At 42.7% G+C, this 21,884-nt stretch overlaps 1 protein-coding gene across 2 annotated transcripts in view; it reads right to left on the bottom strand.

The window, feature by feature from the left end:
* Nucleotides 1-5,880: 5,880 nt before the first annotated feature.
* mgat1b (alpha-1,3-mannosyl-glycoprotein 2-beta-N-acetylglucosaminyltransferase b) overlaps nucleotides 5,881-21,884 on the bottom strand; it is an 82,605-nt gene continuing 66,601 nt past the window's right edge. For both annotated transcript variants that reach the window (XM_026299758.1, XM_026299757.1), the window contains one exon: nucleotides 5,881-7,233. In XM_026299758.1, the coding sequence (XP_026155543.1) occupies nucleotides 6,532-7,233 (702 nt within the window). In that variant the 3' untranslated portion in view covers nucleotides 5,881-6,531. The remainder of the gene's footprint in view (nucleotides 7,234-21,884) is intronic.

The following is a 21,884-nucleotide window of genomic DNA, read 5'->3' as shown; positions in this document are numbered from 1 at the left end:
CTTCAAGTCTTTAGCTGTTACTCTAGGATTCTTTTTTTTTATCTCATTGAGGACTTCTGGAGAGTACCCACAGAACCAAATCATCTTCATTTACCAACAATATGTACTCTGTCACCCTTTCCAAGTACATGCAAATCAACAACTTTTGATCAGAGATCTCTTTTTTGCAAGTCATGTCTCACAAAATCTGATGCTGGTTGTGAATAGCACGGTGACAATGTTTGAGTGTTATAAGTCAAACAACACTCAATTCTCGTCTCATTGAGCTCAGCTGACATTTAGTGATATTAGATGTCTAATGTTGCAATTCCCACCATTACTTTTTATGTTTAATGAGTGTGTCAAATAAAGACATGAAAGACCGTGACTTTGTTTTGTGATCTTAGAAATATTGTTTGTTGATATTGTTGCAACCTTTGTGAAGCTCAGACTACATTTCATAACAAAACTATACAGCAAACCAGGAAATTGCAAAGAGTGCCATTATTTTTCTTGCAACTTTTAGTCAAAAGGCAACTGGAATAAAAACCGTACTTCCTCTAATATTGAAAATCTCATATGTCCTTTTGAGCACTTGTTCACTATGAAGCTTAATGAAAGGATGCCTATATGCATTGGTGAAATGGCCATTTCTTTGGTTATGCCCCTCAGGAAATATGGTGCGAAATAAATGTGGAAATAAGTATATAAACAATACATGTGGAGAGGAAAAAATGTGTAAATAAATAAATGTACAGATTATTAAATACAGAATTTGCACACATTTGTTATTTGGCAAATTTTAAAATCTATTTGTTTTTAAACAATTACAGTCACTTACTTACAGTGGGTACGGAAAGTATTCAGACCCCTTTACATTTTTCACTCTTTGTGTCATTGCAGCCATTTTCCAAAATCAAAAAAGTTCATTTTATTTCTCATTAATGTACACTCAGCACCCCATCTTGACAGAAAAAAACAGAAATGTAGAAATTTTTGAAAAATTTATTAAAAAAGAAAAACTGAAATATCACATGGTCATATGTATTCAGACCCTGTGCTCAGTATTAAGTAGAAGCACCCTTTTGCGCTAGTACAGCCATGAGTCTTCTTGGGAATGATGCAACAAGTTTTTCACACCTGGATTTGGGATCCTCTGCCATTCTTCCTTGCAGATCCTCTCCAGTTTTGTCAGGTTGGATGGTGAAGTTTGGAGGACAGCCATTTTTAGGTCTCTCCAGAGATGCTCAATTGGGTTTAGGTCAGGACTCTGGCTGGGCCAGTCAAGAACGGTCAGAGTTGTTCCGAAGCCACTCCTTTGTTATTTTAGCTGTGTGCTTAGGGTCATTGTCCTGTTGGGTCATTGTCCTGTCGGCCCAGTCTGAGGTCCTGAGCACTCTGGTTTTTCTTCCAGGATATCTCTGTACTTGGCCACATTCATCTTTCCTTCAATTGCAACCAGTCGTCCTGTCCCTGCAGCTGAAAAACACCCCCACAACATGATGCTCCCACCACCATGTTTCACTTTAGGTATTGTATTGGGCAGGTGATGAGCAGTGCCTGGTTTTCTCCACACATACCGCTTAGAATTAACGCCAAAAAGTTCAATCTTGGTCTCATCAGACCAGAGAATCTTATTTCTCATAGTCTGGGAGTCCTTCATGTGTTTTTTGGCAAACTCTATGCGGGCTTTCATGTGTCTTGCACTGAGGAGAGGCTTCCGTCGGGCCACTCTGCCATAAAGCCTCGAGTGGTGGAGGACTGCAGTGATAGTTGACTTTGTGGAACTTTCTCCCATCTCCCTACTGCATCTCTGGAGCTCAGCCGCAGTGATCTTTGGGTTCTTCTTTACCTCTCTCACCAAGGCTCTCCTCCCACGATTGCTCAGTTTGGCTGGACGGCCAGGTCTAGGAAGAGTTCTGGTAGTCCCAAACTTTTTCCATTTGAGGATTATGGAGGCCACTGTGCTCTTAGGAACCTTGAGTGCTGCAGAAATTCTTTTGTAACTTTGGCCAGATCTGTGCCTTGCCACAATTCTGTCTCTGAGCTCCTTGGGCAGTTCCTTCGACCTCATGATTCTCATTTGCTCTGACATGCACTGTGAGCTGTAAGGTCTTATATAGACAGGTGTGTGCCTTTCCTAATCAAGTCCAATCAGTTTAATTAAACACAGCTGGACTCCAATGAAGGAGCAGAACCATCTCAAGGAGGATCAGAAGAAATGGACAGCATGTGAGTTAAATATGAGTGTCACTGCAAAGGGTCTGAATACTTATGACCATGTGATATTTCAGTTTTTCTTTTTTAATAAATTTGCAAAAATTTCTACATTTCTGTTTTTTTCTGTCAAGATGGGGTGCTGAGTGTACATTCATGAGAAATAAAATGAACTTTTTTGATTTTGGCAAATGGCTGCAATGACACAAAGAGTGAAAAATTTAAAGGGGTCTGAATACTTTCCGTACCCACTGTATTCCAGTGTAACTTTTGAGTGCTCCTAGACATTAATCTGTACACAAAAATTAAACAAATAAAATAAAGGCGAAAGAACACAACCCTGCAGTGGAAGTACAATTTCATAGACACTAAACCATTTATAATACTGAATTCTACTGAAAAGTGATTATTTATGATGAGTTGATGCGGAAATGGAAGAGCTGTAGTATTTCCAGTAGCAGGGAAATGTACAGTGTATACAATTTGTATGTAACTGAATCCTGAAGGAATGTTGTAATACCTTTGTAGAGGCAAAATGCTCCTGTGCTGGCTTCAAACCGATATAGTAACATTTTTTAGGATAAACCTGTTGTTCATTTGTTGGACCATTAAATCACCAGGTAGTTTTAGATCCATAACACTTTCATTTTTGTCTTAACAAGTGTCCACAATTCATGCTCCTATCTAAAGATGAGTTAGCACCATTGCATCATGATTATCTCAGAGTAAACCACAACAAAGAATGTGGAGTTAGGACTCCAGGCGTAGCAGAACTGCATACTGCGCTTTGATCAAGATACTGTATATCAACAGATTCAATCAGCGCAGCTTTTTTTTTTTTGATCAAGTTTTTCTTGAACTGGTCACATCTTTAAGGATGCCAATATTTAACATTGCTGAAAACATTTTTGTGATGAAGTAAAGCCTTCACAAACTCAACAATAACCAAACAAGATGCTTTGATGAGTCACTGTTCACAACTTACAAACATTAACATGACAAGAACCACTGTTTAGTACTGTGGATTATAGTGCTGTCAATTAAAGAGTGAGACCATCAGTATTTAGACATATATCAAAATATTGATTTTATTTATGCTGTATTAAAGTTATAAACACATCAGGCAGTGGTTGCACACATCACCATACATACATGGGAATTTATTAAGCTTGTGGATATCTCCCAAAGCTAATTACAGTACAGTGATAATCAATTCTCTAGCCATTCTTAATCCTTCTTGTTGCAAAGGCAAATGAGAAATGATCAAACTCATTTTTCAACAAACCATGTTTTGGTTGTCATTTAATTACAACTTGCCTTTCATGGATTTAGTGATATCTGAAATCTAAACAGGTAAATCATTTCAAAATAGCTATAGTTTCATTGTTCACAATAACATCTTTTCTTGTCATATTTATACAATCCCATTTACCCAAATAGAGTGGTGTGGTGGAAATGCAAAATTCAGAAAGTGAGTTGATAAATCAATATGGCAAGCCCTCAGTAAAGCAAGTACTTTCTACCATGATACTGATGCAGTTTGAGATGTGCTTAATTAGAAATATAAAATACATTATATTCCAAAAAGTAAAACAATTATAAACCTCCAAAGACCTGCTTATGCAGAAGATTAATCATAGAGGTGTCAGTATACTTCAAATAAACTGCTTTTGTCAGAAAATCTTTCTCCCAACTGAATTAAGAGAGCTGTGTCCAATAATTTGTACCACATTCTAAAACAGACAAGCCATTAATCACAATGTTACAGTGATTAGGCAGATGTGTAGGTGTGAAAGTTGGTAGGATTATTCTCAAGCTTTCCTTTTTCATTTATTATCACATTTTGTTGGAACAGCATTCTGTTGAGCAGCCGCTATCCAAATGCATGCTCCTTTATCTCCAGTAGTATGATTAAGATACAAGTTTTGTCTGGCTTTGTAATGTGGTCATTCAGTAGAGGTAGTTAACACCTTTGCATTTAAATGTGGACTGGCCTACTTCATCTGCATCAAGCATAATAATATTGTCTCTGCTCTGATTTAGTGTTATAAATTGATCTAAGAACTGCTGTGTTAATAAATCAAGAAAAAAATGCCAGGATTCAATTTAAAAAATCAGAATAATATGGAGTAGTATTAAATTTTTAATATTCTTATTTGCTGGCAACTTAAGTTTTGTTTACTTCAAAATATTATTTCCTAATTCACACTCTTGTCCCCTTGTGGAAATATATCCATTTTACATAAGATTCTGGTCTAGTAAAGCTACTGGAGGTATAGGACCATATCACCAGCTATTCTCTCCCGGAACTAAGACATCTTAGTTAATGAGCAGCTCATGAAAACAATTAGATTTAGAGTTAGAATTAGAATTAGTAGAACAGTTAAAATCACAAGCTCACCTGGTGTTCTGTAAGCACTAATGCAGGGGGAAAAGAACAAACTTTAAACTTCCTTTATATTCAGTACAAATAATGTAAAGTGAAAGAGGGCACACAATGTTCCTTATACATCAATTCAAGAGCTGCCACTGGTACACAGAGGATAAATTCCAGTAATACAACTGAGTAACATAGCTGTAGAATATAGTTTTCAGTACTCCTGTAGGTAAGCAATAAACAAAATGAATAGATCATCCTAACTTCAATAGGCTAGATGAGATCACTGTCATTCAAACCAAATCATGTTGCTGGTTAACGTGCACCAACCTCACATTATTCTAAAAAAACCCCCCAAAAAAACAAAACAAAACTGTTTATACAGCAGCTTCTTGCAAAGCCTTCTATCTGTATCATTGCTGGAGATTTGTGAGATTTATAATATACTGGAGCTATGCTTGCTTTGTTGCACTGGATATAGCCTTTGTTACCACCTAAAAATGTGTAGATGCTTTTTTCATCTTTTCACTCTTCTTTTGCATACACATCTATGTCTGATTAGTTTCATATATTTAAATTGTAACAATCTGAAGTGTTGGATCAATATCTAACAGTTGAGTCATGGCAACTGGACTTTCAGTTTTTAAGTCGAAATGTTTCACCACTGATCCAGGTGGCTTTATCAGTCTGAGAAAAAAACTGGACAGGAATCTCCAATATAGTTCCCAGGTTGGTTTCACTCCACCCTTAGACCCATAGGCTCAATAGTTGAGGCTCGTTAGGTCAGTGCACTGACCTAACTGCACCCCAACTGCACCAACTCTAGTAGACAGAGAAGATAGGTGGTCTGAGAGAGGGGTCAGGGAAGCTTTCTATGTACAAGTGGAAAAACCCTCCCTTAACAGGGTTGGAGGGCTCAGACATAACCTGTCTTCAATTTACTAGGCTGCCCTTTCATCTGTTCCCAGGAAATTAAGGAATATATCAAATGTCTTCCAGGGAGGACCCACTCTGCAGCCAGGTGGTGAATCAGAGGGGTCACATGAGTCTACCATTAGATCCTAATGAACCTCACCTGAGCTCACTCCTTTTGTTCATCTAACGGTCCTATTCAGGCCAGGTGTGAAGTGAAACAAACTCAGGGGAGTGGGTCTAACGACTCTCACCTGATTTACATAGCTCAACTATTGAGCCTATGGGTCTAGGGGTGGAGTGAAACCAACCTGGGAGATATATTGGAGATTCCTGTTCAGCTTTTTTCTCAGACTGATGAAGCCACCGGGAGGGGTGGTGATACGTTTCGACTTAAAATGACTCAACCTTTAGATAACTTCCCCTGGACGACTGAGAATCTTCACAGACATGTTGGATCAATAGCAAAGCTTTTGTTGAAAAATGCTGCTAAATTTGAAGAGGAAAAAAAAGATGACTGAATATTTTTTAAAGACCAATTTTTTTATCCAAATGGCCAGAGCTGATTGCTCTGCTTATGGTTGGCCTACAGTGCATTATCACAGCTGTTTTTTTGTTGATAATTCAGACATTTTTGCTATCTTGCTACCAGACTCCACTTATATCTATGGGAAATGTCTGAATGTGATAAGTCTATATTTGGCCAGTTATTCACAGCAATAAAAATACACCAAACAAAAAGAGCCCAGACAGCAAGGCACATTGCCCTTAGAGATTATGGAACAGTTTTTAAGGGGTGGAATTTTCTTTTCCTACAAGTCTGAAATCTTAGTAAGGTCTGTGTGGCCCTGAACTTTGCTAATCATGAATGAGCACGTTACTTTGGAACCTTTCATAACAGGCTTGGGTCAACACTCCCAACTCCAAAGCCATCTGTGCTGCTTTAATTCCAGTCTGCTAATGTTCTTTGGTCTGAGAGGGTATTTCTCTGAGAAAGTTTTTCTCCCCTCTTAAACACCATTCACACTGTATGGTTTGGCTCAGTCTCAGCTCCAGCTGACATCATACTGTATCCAACCCTCTGGTGGAGCCAAGAACACCCTTCGACCTCGGTACAGGAAACAGACAATGCCCCTGTAACCTGTACGAGGAACTCCAGATTTCAAGTCATCCATCACCCCAAGATTTCTAGCAAAGACTTTAAAACTGTCCCGGCTGGAGTACTGCACCCTGTAGGGTCCAGGGCCTCTTAAGCTGCCAATTTGCTGCAGGTCCTCAATCTTCATCAGTGGGGAGCTGTAAACCTCTTTTATAAACTTTTCATCATACTTCTCTTTTATCAAATAAGACAAATTCTGTTTGGTAAAAGGCACAAATTCAGTGTTTAGCTTAATATAGCGAAGGTACTGGTCAAAGAACTGACCTAAACTGACACCTTTTCGGCCAAAGGTAATAGTTCGAGAGATTTCGGGCCGGATGCAGGAGCGGTCTTTGCGTTGCTCTGGTTGACGCATCCAGTCGTCCCAGAAGGCTGAGGGCCATTTGGGTTCCAGTTCATTCCATAGGTCCTTGAGCAGCATCCAGCCCAGACCAGGGAAGAAATCTGTTCTGTAGAGGAGTTCAGTTTTGGATGAATCCACCAAGGCATCTCTGCCATTATCATTCCAGGCAGAAACACACCACAGGGTGGGGTCAGAGTGCAAGATTGGGTACAGGGCCTGGAAATACTCAAAGAAATCTGGTGCTACCTAAATACAAGGAGGGAGATAAACAGATACAGTACAATCAGATCAGAAGAATCACTGAAAGATCCAAAATCAATTCCACCATAATGACGAATAAACATTCTGACAACTCTTAATGGTCAGTTAGAGCTGATCAAAAATAAAACCTTTAATTATTATAAATTCTCTGCTTACCCATGGTGCCTATACACCTTAAAAGAATATATGCGTAAATTACCGGTCATTTTGCAACTTTGTGTAACTACCATACATGATGTCACTTTGAAACCAACACACTGTTTACTGTTTGTTGTACTATCAAACAAATTGACCCAAGCTTGAGGATGAACTTTATTAAAATGCATGCCTAAAACAGTTGTCATCCAGTGTGCTGATTTCTGATAAATGATCTGGAGGGGAGAGGAGCATGACCACATTTGAATTCGCAAGGGCACCACTGGAAACGTGGACTTAGATCTAGATCAGATGTCATTTGCTAAAGAACATTTATACAGAAGGAACATTGGTAGCATAAACTTAATTAGGTGACCTAGATCATGAATAGATTACTGAACATGCCTATCAGGCACAGGTCCAGGGGCCCAGAGAACTGTGAAAGGTCTGTTAAATTGAGCTGCACTCCACTGACCAAGGTGAGCGGCTATGTAGATTGCACCTTCTCAAACAGGTCAATATAAACAAAAAATACTTTAGTTTTTTTATGTTTTATTTTCCCATTTATTTTCCCTTTGGGTAAATCTTAACGCTGCACTTGTCTAACAACTGAAAAATACAGTTTTAGAAAAGTGAATTCATCCAACCATCCATCCATTTTCTGCCACTTTATCTGGGGCCAGGTCACGGCGGCAGTGGTCTAAGCAGAGATGCCCAGACTTCCTTCCCCTTAGCCACTTCCTATAGCGCTTCTGGGGGAATACCGAGGCATTCCCAGACCAGCCAAGAGACACAGTCCCTGCAGCATGTCCTGGGTCTTCCCCGGTGGCACAGTTTGGCATGCCAGGAGCACCTCTCCAGGGAATGTCGAATGCCTTCTCCAAGTCCACAAAGCACAGATAAACTGGTTGGGCAAACTCCCACGAACCCTTGACCACCCTGGAGATGATATAGAGCTGGTCCACCATTCCATGACCAGGACAAAAACTGCATTGCTCCTCCTAGATTTGAGGTTCTACTATTGGCTGAAATGTCCTTTCAAGTACTCTGGCATAGCCAGGGAGGCTGAAGAGTGGGATCCCCCACTAATTGGAACACACCCTCTGGTCCTCTTTCTTGAAAAGATGGACCACTCCTCTGGTCTGCCAATCCAGAGGTACTGTCCCCGATCACCACGTGATTTTGCAGAGGCATGTAAGCCAAGACAGCTCAACCACATCCAGAGACTTAAGATATTCGGATTTCGTCCACCCCCAGTGCCTTACCAAGGAGCTTCCGAACACCCTAAGTGACTTCAGCCTGGGTGATGGACAGATAAGCCTCCAAGGCCTCAGCTTCTGCTTTCTCTATGGAAAGCATGTCGGTAGAATTGAAGAGAACCACAAAGTATTCCTTCCACAGTCTGACAATGTCCCCAGTTGAGGTCAACAGCTCCCCACCTCCACTGTAAACGGTGTTGGCAGAACACTGCTTCCCCCTCCAGAGGCACTGGATGATTTGCCAGAATTTCCTCGAGTTCAACCGATAGTCCTCCTCCATGGCTGCACCAAACTCCTCCCAGACCTCCTGGGTCGCAGCACGCTTGGCCTGTCGGTACCTCTCAGCTGCTTCAGGAGTCCCACAAACCAGCCTGGCTCGACAGGACTCCTTCTTCAGCTTAACAGCATTCCTTACTCCTTACTTCCAGTATCCACCACCGGGTTCTGGAGTTGCTACCACAACAAGCACCAGAGACCTTACAACCACAGCTCAGAGTGGCCATGTTGACAGTGGAGGTGGAGAACATGGTCCACTCGGACTCAACATCCCCAACCTCCCTCAGGATCTGGTCGAAGTTCTCGGAGGTGGGAATTGAAGACCCCTCTGACAGAGGGTTCAGCCAAACGTTCCCAACAGACCCTCACAATTCGTTTAGGCCTGCTGAGTCTGTCCAGCTTCCTGCTCTGCCAGCAGATCCAACTCACCACTAGGTGGTGAACAGTTGACAGCTCAGCCCCTCTCTTCACCTGTGTCATCCAAAACATACAAGGTCAGATGACCCAACCACGAAATTGATAATCGAACAGGGTGTTCTGGTGCCACGTGCACTGATGGACACCCCTATGCTCGAACATAGTGTTTGTTATGGACAAGCTGTGACTAGAACAGAAGTCCAACAACAGAACACCACACGGTTTCAGATCAGGGAGGCCGTTCCTCCCAATCATGCCCCTCCAGGTTTTACTGTTGTTGACCATGTGAGTGTTAAGTCCCCCAGCAGAATGAAGGAGTCCCCACTTGAAGCACCTTCCAGCATTCTAAGAAGGCCAGGTACTCTGTACTGCTGCCCAGCCGTAGGCCGAAACAACAGTAAAGGACCTATCTCCAACCCGAAGGCACAGGGAAGTGACCCTGTCATTCACCAGGGAAAAACTTCAGCACAGCAGCTATTTTGGCCCACTCCTTTTTCAGACTGCATGTTTCTGGGCAGCACATTTTCCTCCAGAATGCCTTGATAGTCCTGTCATTTCATTGTACCCTGCACATATTCAAGACACTCTGTGCCAGATGCAGCAAAGCACCCCCAGAACATAACCAAGCCTGCTCCATGTTTCACAGTAAGTGCAGTTTTCTTTTGTTTGTATGCTTTACCTTTGCATCTGTGAACACGGAGCTGACACCGAAATAGCTCCAGTTTTGTCTCATCTGGCCAAAGGACATTCTCCCAGAAGTTTTGTCAGCTTGTCAACATGCATTTTGGCAAATTCCTTTTACTCCGTAACTTTTTTGGTTGGGTAAACATTTTTGTTCATTAATTGGAACATTGTTTTGAATTTAAAATTTGGGATGGAATTAGGCATGGGCCGATTACAGGTTTCAAGGTATGGTTTGGAAAAGTCATGGTTTCAAAACCACTAAAATTTTCCATTATTATCTAGTGGTATGCGCAGTTTTTTACGTGTAGTCAAAGGCGGAAAGTGTAGGAATCTCTCTTGTTGTGTGCAGCAAAGAGTGTAACGAGTCACATGACCCCTTCCCCTCTGGTTAGTTGATGTGAGCAGTCAGAATCACCTTTGTGTAGGATGGCCGAAGGAGGTGAATCCCTGAGAATTTTTCGGGTACCGAAAACACACGTGGCCACAGCTTGGAGGAGGAAGAACATCCAACTTTAAGACATATTTAAAAAGAGTGGCTGCTAGAGGAGGAAATATGTCAAATATGATTTCCCATCTATGGGAGCACCATCCAACACTTTTTGGACAGGTAAAGCTTGCTACCGAGGCAAAATACATGGCTAATATCAACTAAATGTTAAATGGTCTTGTACTTGTATAGCTCTTTTCTACACTCCAGTGTACTCAAAACACTTTTACATTTGTCCATTCACCCACTCGCTCGCACAATCACACACCCTTCGGCCAGTGGACCAGGGAGACCAAGGATCGAAACACCAACTCTGGTTCATGGTCAACTTGCTCTACCTCCTGAACCACAGCTGTTATCCCACTGTTTCAAAACCACTAGTTGTCTCCCTCGTTACTTCACGTAGACTAAAGTACTATGTTTCTGAGATTTAGTACAATGTACAATATTTAAATGTAGCTGGAATTCAATTATTTACTTTAATTATTTAACCTGACATGTTTACTGTTCCAAAATGTTTCTTAAAAATAAAATATATTATGTTCAGTGGAAAAAAGTATTTTTTCCCAGACATTTAAAAATAACACATTTTAGAGTGTAATACTGTGAAACCGTGATATTTTTGCTTAAAGTTATCATACTGTGAGAATATCATAGCCCCATGCCTAGATGGAATAATGCAAAACATTCACTTAGGTACCTGTTTAATCCATATCTATACAGTGATTTATTGAGGTTCATGGTATTCAGTGAATTTAGTGGGGTGGACAGCTACAGAATGCAGGGAATCATAAACCACCAAAAACAAGTTGCATTAAATATATGGAATATGGCCTTTCCATAAAAGACCAAAAGTTAGATATGCATTGTTTATAACTTGCATATGACATTCTTCATGCTTTAAAGCAAAAGTGCAACTCCAAAATATTTAAAAGAAAAACTGTATTTTGTAGCAATGCCATTGCAAATACTGTATGACATGAAAACATTACCTGAATCATGGAATTAAGCATGTCAATCACTTTTAATGTACGATCTAATGGAGTCACTTCTCTAGTTAGTAGCCTACAGCAAAGTAATCGTGCTTGCCTTTGCGTGAATTTCAGGATGATTCCCTTGCAGATGTCATGGTAGTTTTTACCAGCGATTTCCTGCTCTACACGGTTTACACAAGGTCTTGTTTGTCTTGACATCAAACGTGAAATTGATCCATATATCTTCTCTTCTTTTTCTCCCAGCTGTTGCCATTTCATTATAGTTTAAAGTCACACAGAAACCCAAGGTATGCAAGATGTCGTGTACTCGCGCATCCCACATCGCCAGGTGGATCAGTTACTTATCAAATGTGCGTGTGCGTCTTACACGTCGTACAAGATTAATTCTGATTGGATCTTTTCCAAAAACGTCCCTCACACACATTTTCATCTCATTTTTATTAGTTACGAAAATATCAATATATTTTAATTATAGTTTTCGTCATCATCACTTATCATCACCTATCACCTATGGTCATGAGCTCTGGGTCATGACCGAAAGAACAAGATCGCGGATACAAGCGGCTGAAATGAGCTTCCTCCGCAGGGTGGCTGGGCGCTCCCTTAGAGATAGGGTGAGGAGCTCGGTCACCTGGGAGGAGCTCGGAGTAGAGCCGCTGCTCCTACACATCGAGAGGAGTCAGTTGAGGTGGCTCAGGCATCTGTTTCGGATGCCTCCTGGGTGCCTTCCCTGAGGAGGTGTTCCGGGCATGTCCCACCGGGAGGAGGCCCGGAAGACCCAGGACACGCTGGAGGGACTATGTCTCCTGGCTGGCCTGGGAACATCTCGGTGTCCCCCAGGAAGAGCTGGAGGAAGTGTCCAGGCAGAAGGAAGTCTGGGTATCCCTGATTCGGCTACTGCCCCTGCGACCCGGCCCCGGATAAGCGGAAGAAGATAGATGGATGGATGGTCATCATCACTTAATTTTTATTTAGTTATCGTCTGTTTTCGTCAGTGGAAACTTGTCATTGACAAAACTTGTAACGAAAATATTTTGTCAACGAAATTAACACTGTCCGGAACAAAGCTATGATGATTGTATCATTCTGGTTAACTGTCCATTTTACATCATGAATAATAGGAATGTGCTGCGTTGTGCTGTGAAAGTCGGTGATATGATGTAACAATCACAGCGCATACTCCAGCGTGTTTTTTTCTTCACTTGGCTAGACAAGTAGTTTTTGTGGAGTAGAGCTGATATTTTCATGTATTTTTGTTAAGACTAAAAGGAAAATTTTAGCAGACTATATTTTTGAAAATATATGGAGAATTAAAAGTGATATAGAGATAACGTAACCAGAATGTTTGTTTTCTGGTTTGTGTGGGAGTTTTCCAAGATGTCAAGGGGTGACTTGAATTTTTGCTTGACCCTTTGATCATATGTGGTTCTGTCTGTTTTATTGGGTTAGTGTTTTATGGTTGTAGAGGGTTGTAAATAACTGCCCACAATTTGGTTAGTTCTGGTAGAGGCCTGGGGATAGAGGACACCTGAAAAAACATGTAGGGTGGCTTCAGATTAGTCCACAGTACTGTATATAAACCTGGTGTTGTAACACAGTCAGAGGATTTCTGCAAGGACGTCCTCTCCGGGCCCGTGATTAAACCTGAGATGATTCATCACACTTGTGGTTGTTTCTGAGAATTAGCAACTCTCAAACTTAAAGAAATTTCCACAACAATTTGGCGACGAGGATGGGATGGACATGCCACTGACCAGCGCCTGTTCTAGACCGAAAGGACCCACAGGTAAAATTTAAAAACCAAAGGGAAAGTTCCACTCCGGCAAATGGAGGGCTGGATCCCGCCTCAGGTCAGAATGGGTGGCGGACAGTGGATGCTCCATTCATTTAATAAGTGAGTACAGTGTTATGAATCATTTCTTGTGTATGTCTGTTAAGTGTTGATTTAAGGAAACTTGGTATGTTTTTGGTCTGTTTTTGGCCTGCGTCGAATAGAAGAGCCTAGGTGTGTGTTTGGTAGCCTTAAGAGACAAAGCAGTCACGTGATCTTTGTATTCCCTTCCTGGTGAAGAGACCAGTGAGTCTGAGGGACAGACGCCAGATGACGAAAAAATAATCTTAAAAAACAAAAAACAAAAAGATGAAAAAAAAAAAAAAAGAAAACTCCACTGGCTGAGGATTACAAAAGTCTTCCTTCGGGAAGACATATGGTTTATTAAGGAAACGTGGAAAAAATGAATACAGAAGTAATAAGTAAGCTATGATTGTTAATGAGAAGTATGATATTATTGTTAATGAGAAACGAGATATCATTCTCTATAAGAACCACCTTAGAAATTGTCCCATATCATGAACTGGGCATGTGAATGAGGTGATAATTTCATGAGCTTTGTGGGGACTCCTTCAGTGTCTTGTATTCACAATGTGTATACAATAAGGGTACGGTGCTCGGAACTAATGTGTCATACAAACCTAACTGGCTGGAGTGAGTCATCCAAAGTTAGTGTTTATGTGATAAGACCTGACCATACGATGAGATGGGAGGATCAGTGTGAATGAGAACTATTGTGTGTGTCTGTTATAACCCCAGTGAGTTTAAGCACCAGCCCCAGTGCTAAAAGAATGGCAGATAAATGAGTTAAATGTGTGGTTATAGAATGTTGTTGAGAAGGAGAAGAGGAAGTGAAAAAAGGAAAACAAAAGCATGCATGGTATGTGATTTCTTAGTGTTTTATGGTTGTAGAGGGTTGTAAATAACAACAATTTGTTTAGTGCTGGTAGAGGCCTGAAGATAGAGGAAACCTGAACAAATATGTAGGGTCTTCTCCAATCTGAATCCACCCCTTCTGACAAAGATATATAAACCTGGTGTTGTAACACCAAGTTAGAGAATTCTGCACAGCTTTCTCTCCGGGCGCCCATGATTAAACCTGAGATGATTCATCACACTTGTGGTTGTTTCTGAAAATTAGCAACTCTCAAACTTAAAGAAATTTACACGACAACAGCTCTTAATGTTAGCCACTAAAAATAAAGTCATGAAAGGAACCATAGTGGATTTACAGCATGAGGGATAATTTTGTCTTCTTTGGAATTGCCAAACAGGCATCAGAAGAGCCCAAGAAATTGGTTAAAGTCTTTATGACAACACACCATACAGTATAATCACTTTTCATGAGTTCATTCATCATGTCATCAGTGCCAATGCCAATTAATGACCTCAAGCAACTGTTGCAAAATTTGAACACTTCAAACAGAAATCAGAGGTACAGGGTCAGATAAAAGAGCTTTAAGGAACCCACTTTGGATTAAACGACCAATACACAAAAGAAATAATGCAACACAGGCAAAAACTACATCCTATCCAAAAGGAAATGGCTCAACAATGACATAAAGCTATATTAGTAATGGACAAAATATACATTAATGGTCAGCTACACAGAAATAAAGAGACAACCCCTTGGCTCTTCTAATGCGCCCCATTTTCTATACATACCATAGCAAACATGTCACTCACACATAACATAATAAACATATACCTCCCACAGCACATTTAACATCACCACTCATGCCCAATACAAAATACCATAATCATAAATTTCCTAATCATACATTCACACATATAGCACTTCAACTCATCTGAGGACTTAATTTTCAACTTACTCCAGCATTTAACACATCAATATGCATGTCTCAAACAAACCACCTCATCATGTAGTTCACTCAACTAAGGACTCACTCCAATATGCACTGTTTACATTTTAGTCAGTGATATGTTGTTATATTTATTACATATGTCTTTTTGTGCCTATACGCACATGCATACAGACACAAACACAGAACGCCCATACCACACATAGTAACTGGGAAGGCTTTCAAAAAGGCTCTGCTTAAATTTATGACTGGGAATGTTCATGGAATTGGTTCTCAGGCAAAAGTATTCAAATAATGGATTATTTCTCAAGATTTCACATATATGTTTGTTTGCTGCAAGAAACTCATCTATCTAAAATGACGTCTGATAAATTTAAATATAGTCAGAAATTCTCAATTCTTCATATCATTTTACAATACCAAACAGAGAGAGTTTCTATTTTAATCAACAGAAACACACCAAGACAGACTGGACCAATGGCTTCCCAGCTGAGCTCTATAAACATTTCTGTTCAAAATTATCTGCACTTCCAAAGATTACTAAACACAATAAAGCAAACTTCCAAAATTCCAGAGCACATGAATAACACTATTATTTCACTATTAAAACCCAATAAGGACCCAACTTTGACTTCAAGCTATTGTCCAATATCCTTCCTAAATGTATCAAAGTCTGTAAAGATTCTCAGTCATCCTGGTGAAGTTATCTAGAGGTTGAGTAATGGCAGCTGGACTTCTAGTTTTTAGTTAGACAGTCGTACAATAACATGCTCTTCAATTTAATGGATCACTCCTCATGATCACAACCTCATCACATCATAGTCACTCTAGATGCAGAAAAGGCATTTGATAAAGTAAACTGGTTATTTCACATATCTGCCTTAAAAAAATTGGCTTTGGAGTATTAATCATTAATTGATTAAAAATACACTGCACCTTCTGCTGTTGTAATCACTTATGGACTAACATCATAACGCTTCACATTGCACAGGGCAACTAGACAAGGGTGCCCACTCTCCCCCTATCTATTCACTATGTTGAGAAGATTCATAGAACCACTTGCTGCAGCCATATGCCAAAGCAATCTTATAAATGGAATTCATACCCCCAATTCACACCACAAAATCAGCCTATATGCAGACGAAATGTTACTCTTCTTACGGAAGCCATGCGCATACATGCCTCTGCTCAAAACAATAACAAACAACCTCCTCCGATGAATGAATTTATCACTCGCCCTTACAGGCAGGATAGCTGCCATAAAGTTAAAAAAAATCAAATAAAAGTAAGTTATCACAATGATTCCTACTGGTTACAATTTCTAGTCTCAATAATTATGAAATTCTACTGGAAAAACAAAACACACAGGATCAAATTGTCAACACTGCAAAAACCTAAGACACAAGGTGGATTGGCAGCTCCAAACTTTTATCAATACTTTCTTGCCAACAAGCTTCAGCATATAGTTAAATGGACTCATTCTCAACCTTCAGATTACATATGGTTAGATGAAGAACAAGCAGTATGCAATATTCCAATATAAGAGCTGCCATTTCTTAGCCAAACCATCAAACACCATCCATGTTTCAAACTATTAACAATATCATCTGCTCTGACAGGCTGGCTGGAAATTCCATAAAGTTACTAACTGACCAATAGCACAGACTAAACCAGCCAATTTGACTGTTCTCTTACTATTAAATAAGTGTACATCAGTCCTATTTATATAGGTCAGTAGGAGCCTACTACACCTACTGGAAGCAATGAGAGTCAATAGCGTTTAGCATTAGCATGCTGTACATGTTTGTTCATTTTATTGCCTAAACCTAACTGAGACATTTTATTTCCTAAACCTAACTGCGACATTTCATTTCCTAAACCTAACCAAGACGTTTTATTTCCTAAACCTAACAGACGTTTTATTTCCGAAACCTAACCGAAACGTTTTATTTCCTAAACAAGATGTTTTACTTCCTTACCCTAACCAACATGTTTTAATGCCACAACCGAGTAGTTAGTCATGCTTAAACTTAAGGATGTAACTTATGTAATGTATGTAATGACGACAATGAAGATCTGTAGGATAAAAACGACCCACTGAACCTATTACTATTGAATAAGTGTTATCAACATACATCAGTCCTATTTATATAGGTCAGTAGGTTCCTACTCACTTACTGGAACCTACTGATCTATATAAATAGGACTGATGTATGTTGATAACTCTTATTCAATAGTAAGACAACAGTAAAACCGTGTCATAAGCTAAGGACGTGGTCAGGAGCAAACTTCATCCACACAAGCACAGGAGTGAGAAAAGGAGTCTTTTATTAACTAAAACAAGGTTAAAACAGGAAACAAACATACAAAGCAGGAGAAGGTCAAGGGAAGGAAACTCATAAGTGCAAAACATGGGCGGGGACACGAGGAAAACAAGGCACGCGGAATTACACGAAAACATGAACGTGGGACAAGAGCGTTACCGCTAAAGGGAACAAGGCATGAGGGTCTAGGTCACACACTTATGGAGATGCACCAGACCAAACAGGGAAACAGAACATGAGAATCAGGGAAAACAATGCATAAGGGTCTGGGTCACACACACTTGAGGAGACAGACTACGAGAAAACATGAACATGAGAAGGAGGGACAAGGCAAGAGGGTCTGGGGCACACACTGAGGTCTCACAGACCGAGGGGAAGACATGGACATGAAAAGGAGGGACAAGGCATGAGCAAAGGGGTTACAAGGACAGGGCAGCAAGACAGAAACCAAAAACATAAGAGGAGCAAGACACGCTAGACAGTGACAACACAATGAAAAAAAAAAAACAGAACAACTTAACTTAAATCTCAGAGAACAAAAAGGCAGTCCAGGATCAAAAAGAGTCCAAAAAACAGGCAGAGTTGAAATTGGCAAGAGAGATCAGGCAAATAAGGTATGAAACATAGGTTTCGCAACAGAGCTCAAGGTGGTGGCTTAACAGACAACCTGGCAAAGAACAAAGGCAAAACAGGTGTATAAAAAGGCATGGGGAGAAAACGAGTTGCAGGTGAAAACAATGAACTAATTGGGTCAACGTAAAGAGAACAAAAATGAAACAAGCTAGATCCTGTCATGATCCCTACCAAAATAAAAGAAACAGGAAGTCCAAAACTGCGGATCATGACAGTACCCCCCCCCCCCCCCCCAAAAGGCCGGCTCCTGACGGCCTTCCAGTACCATCAAAAAGAGAGAGAAAAAAAAAAAAGAGAACTACCACCAACTGGGCGGGTGGTGGGGGCCTCAGGAGGAGGGAACTAGAGGGCGGGCGCGTGGGCCCGACAAGAGTCCAAAAGTTCTTCAGGGCAAGGTTCCCAAAAAAACAAAGAGGAGCAAGGATAATCAGAGTCACTAGGCTGTAGCCTCTCCGGCAGGTGTGGTCTCCAGGCCGGTCCGAAGGGTAGACCCTGCGGCCAAAGTGGATCCCGGGTCGTCTCAGGGGAGTAGGCCCTGGCGCTCGCCAAGAGGGCTACACCGGTCCCGGTGGCTGCCGCTGTGGCTCAGGGGGCTCTGCTAGCTACGGCTCTGGATACTCTGGATACTCTGGTAGTTGCTGTGGCTCAGGCTCAGGATGCTCTGGTTCTGGCTCTGGCTGCTGCGGAGACACAGGCTCTGGCTGCTGAGGAGGCGCAGGCTCTGGCTCTGGCTGCTGAGGAGGCTCAGGCTCTGGCTCTGGCTGCTGAGGAGGCTCAGGCTCTGGCTCTGGCTGCTGAGGAGGCTCAGGCTCTGGCTCTGGCTGCTGAGGAGGCTCAGGCTCTGGCTCTGGCTGCTGAGGAGGCGCAGGCTCTGGCTCTGGCTGCTGAGGAGGCGCAGGCTCTGGCTCTGAGGAGGCTCAGGCTGGCTGCTGAGGAGGCTCAGGCTCTGGCTCTGGCTGCTGAGGAGGCTCAGGCTCTGGCTCTGGCTGCTGAGGAGGCTCAGGCTCTGGCTCTGGCTGCTGAGGAGGCTCAGGCTCTGGCTCTGGCTGCTGAGGAGGCTCAGGCTCTGGCTCTGGCTGCTGAGGAGGCTCAGGCTCTGGCTCTGGCTGCTGAGGAGGCTCAGGCTCTGGCTCTGGCTGCTGAGGAGGCTCAGGCTCTGGCTCTGGCTGCTGAGGAGGCTCAGGCTCTGGCTCTGGCTGCTGAGGAGGCTCAGGCTCTGGCTCTGGCTGCTGAGGAGGCTCAGGCTCTGGCTCTGGCTGCTGAGGAGGCTCAGGCTCTGGCTCTGGCTGCTGAGGAGGCGCAGGCTCTGGCTCTGGCTGCTGAGGAGGCGCAGGCTCTGGCTCTGGCTGCTGAGGAGGCGCAGGCTCTGGCTCTGGCTGCTGAGGAGGCTCAGGCTCCGGCTGCTGAGGAGGCTCAGGCTCTGGCTCTGGCTCTGGCTGCTGAGGAGGCTCTGGCTCTGGCTGCTGAAGAGGCTCAGGCTCTGGCTCTGGCTGCTGAGGAGGCTCTGGCTCTGGCTGCTGAAGAGGCTCAGGCTCTGGCTCTGGCTGCTGAGGAGGCGCAGGCTCTGGCTATGGCTGCTGAAGAGGCTCAGGCTCTGGCTCTGGCTCTGGCTGCTGAGGAGGCTCTGGCTCCGGCTGCTGAGGATTTGGCTCTGGCTCTGGGTGCTGAGGAGGCTCTGGCTCTGGCTGCTGAGGAGGCTCTGGCTCAGGCTGCTGAGGATTTGGCTGTGGTCCGGACAGCCCTGGGGACCCCGGGAACTCCAGTGACACTGGTCTTGATGGCCCGGGGGTTCATGGAACAAAGGTCCGGGCGGTCCCGGAGGCTCCTGCCCCGGGGGCTCCGGTGGCAATGGTCCGAACGGCCCCGGGGACTCCAGTGGCACTGGTCTGGATGGCCCCGGGGACTCCGGTGGCACTGGTCTGGATGGCCCCGGGGGTTCCAGGGACTCATGGAACAAAGGTCCGGGCGGTCCCGGGGGCACCTGACTCCGGACTCCGGTGGCTGTAGTCCGGGAACCTCAGCGGGGATGTCATCGTCGCCACACTGAGGCACGGGGACTCGGACAGGGGCCTCAGCGGGGATGGTGGCGTCGGCACACTGAGGCATCGGGACTTGGACTGGAGCCTCAGCGGGGACGTCGTCATCGGCGCACTGAGGGTCGGAGACGTGGACTGGAGCCCCAGCGGGGACGTCGCTCTCGGCGCACTGAGGCTCCGGTCGAAGAAGTGGCTCGGGTTGCTGCACAGACTGCGATGGAAACTCTGGAGGCGTGGACCGTGACGGTGACAACTGAACTAAAAACTGAGGAAGAACATGATTTAAAGACAAGGACAGTTCTTGGCACCTCCGGATTAATTCTATGATAGATGACATGGCGGAAAGAAAAATGTCCCTGCAATAATCGGGCAGAGATAACTGTGCTGCTTGCGAGAGAAGCTCACATGGGGAGCATGGGGCATAAAAAGGCATGGGGAGAAAACGAGGTACAGGTGAAAACAATGAACTAATTGGGTCAACGTAAAGAGAACAAAAATGAAACAAGCTAGATGCTGTCATGATCCCTACCAAAATAAAAGAAACAGGAAGTCCAAAACTGCGGATCATGACAAACTGGGTGACTAATCACACTCCAATATGGAGCAGTCTGGATATTCTGAGTAATAAAATGCCACTCAACTTCCACTCTTGGGCAAAAAAGGGAATCACCCACATACAACACATCTTTCAAAATAACTCACTTGTTACATTCTCCCAGCTTGTCTGGAAGCATGTCATCAGGAGCAATACATTTCTACAGTACTTACAACTTGGATCAGCCATTCAAGCTACATACAATGATAACTTTTTAAACAGACTTACCTCCTTCATCAGATGAAATTTTGAATATCAAAACAAGAAAGCAACTCCTTTCTAATAGTTACAAAATAATTTCCAAATCAGACAATATATTCATCCCCTCCACAAAATGGGAAAAAGATCATTTGAACATGTATGGCTACTCTGTCTCCTCTCTCAAATAATCATTGTGTACATTGTGTACAAAGTGCAAAAAGACATGTTCATCAAAGTATAGCACAGGAATAACTACATACAGAAAGGAATAATTTGCAAAAAAACATGTCTGGTGTGTGTGGGCTGTGTGTGTCTGTTTTTGGGAAATATCAAAATAAGAGTGGGCACGAGAGTGCCAGTGTGAGTGCATGCAAGAGAAGTGTTTACCGTGGAAAAACTACAATTCCTGGGAAAATACGTCACTTCCTGTTGTCGCGGGTAGTGACCACATGATCTACTGCTCTGGTGACCACATGATAGTTCATGCTTACAACGTGATCACGTGTATTCCAACGCAGGAAGAGCTGTGACCAGACCGGCGGTCTGGATTATAATGATTTTATAGTGCGCACTGTTTTACTGGTTTTCTGCAAACCTGTTACTCGGCGTAAACAGCTCTCTGGGACATGTTGAATGTGTGATTATATAAGTCCTCCAAGATTTATATGCAAAAAGAATTACTGCTTATCTTATTTGATTTCAGTTCTAAAGGGATTTAAAAATTGATATGCAAATGGAAGTGCGGGCGCTTCCGTCACTTTTAAAGGGTTAAATGGAGGTGCACTGCTGATTGTGGTCCTGTGGTGGGCCATCCTCCTGTTATATGGTTTCTCGAATGTACAATTCTGAGCGTTCCTCCATACACTGGAAAGCAAATACTACATTGCTCATCTTTTGTTTTGGTGTCCAGTGTTTAGGGTGAACCAGTCTGTCTTGGTGT

The sequence above is a fragment of the Mastacembelus armatus genome, chromosome 11 (assembly GCF_900324485.2).
Source record: "Mastacembelus armatus chromosome 11, fMasArm1.2, whole genome shotgun sequence".
NCBI lineage: Eukaryota > Metazoa > Chordata > Actinopteri > Synbranchiformes > Mastacembelidae > Mastacembelus > Mastacembelus armatus.
The sequence above is the reverse complement of the archived record's forward strand: the minus strand, read 5'-3'. Positions and strand labels throughout refer to the sequence as shown.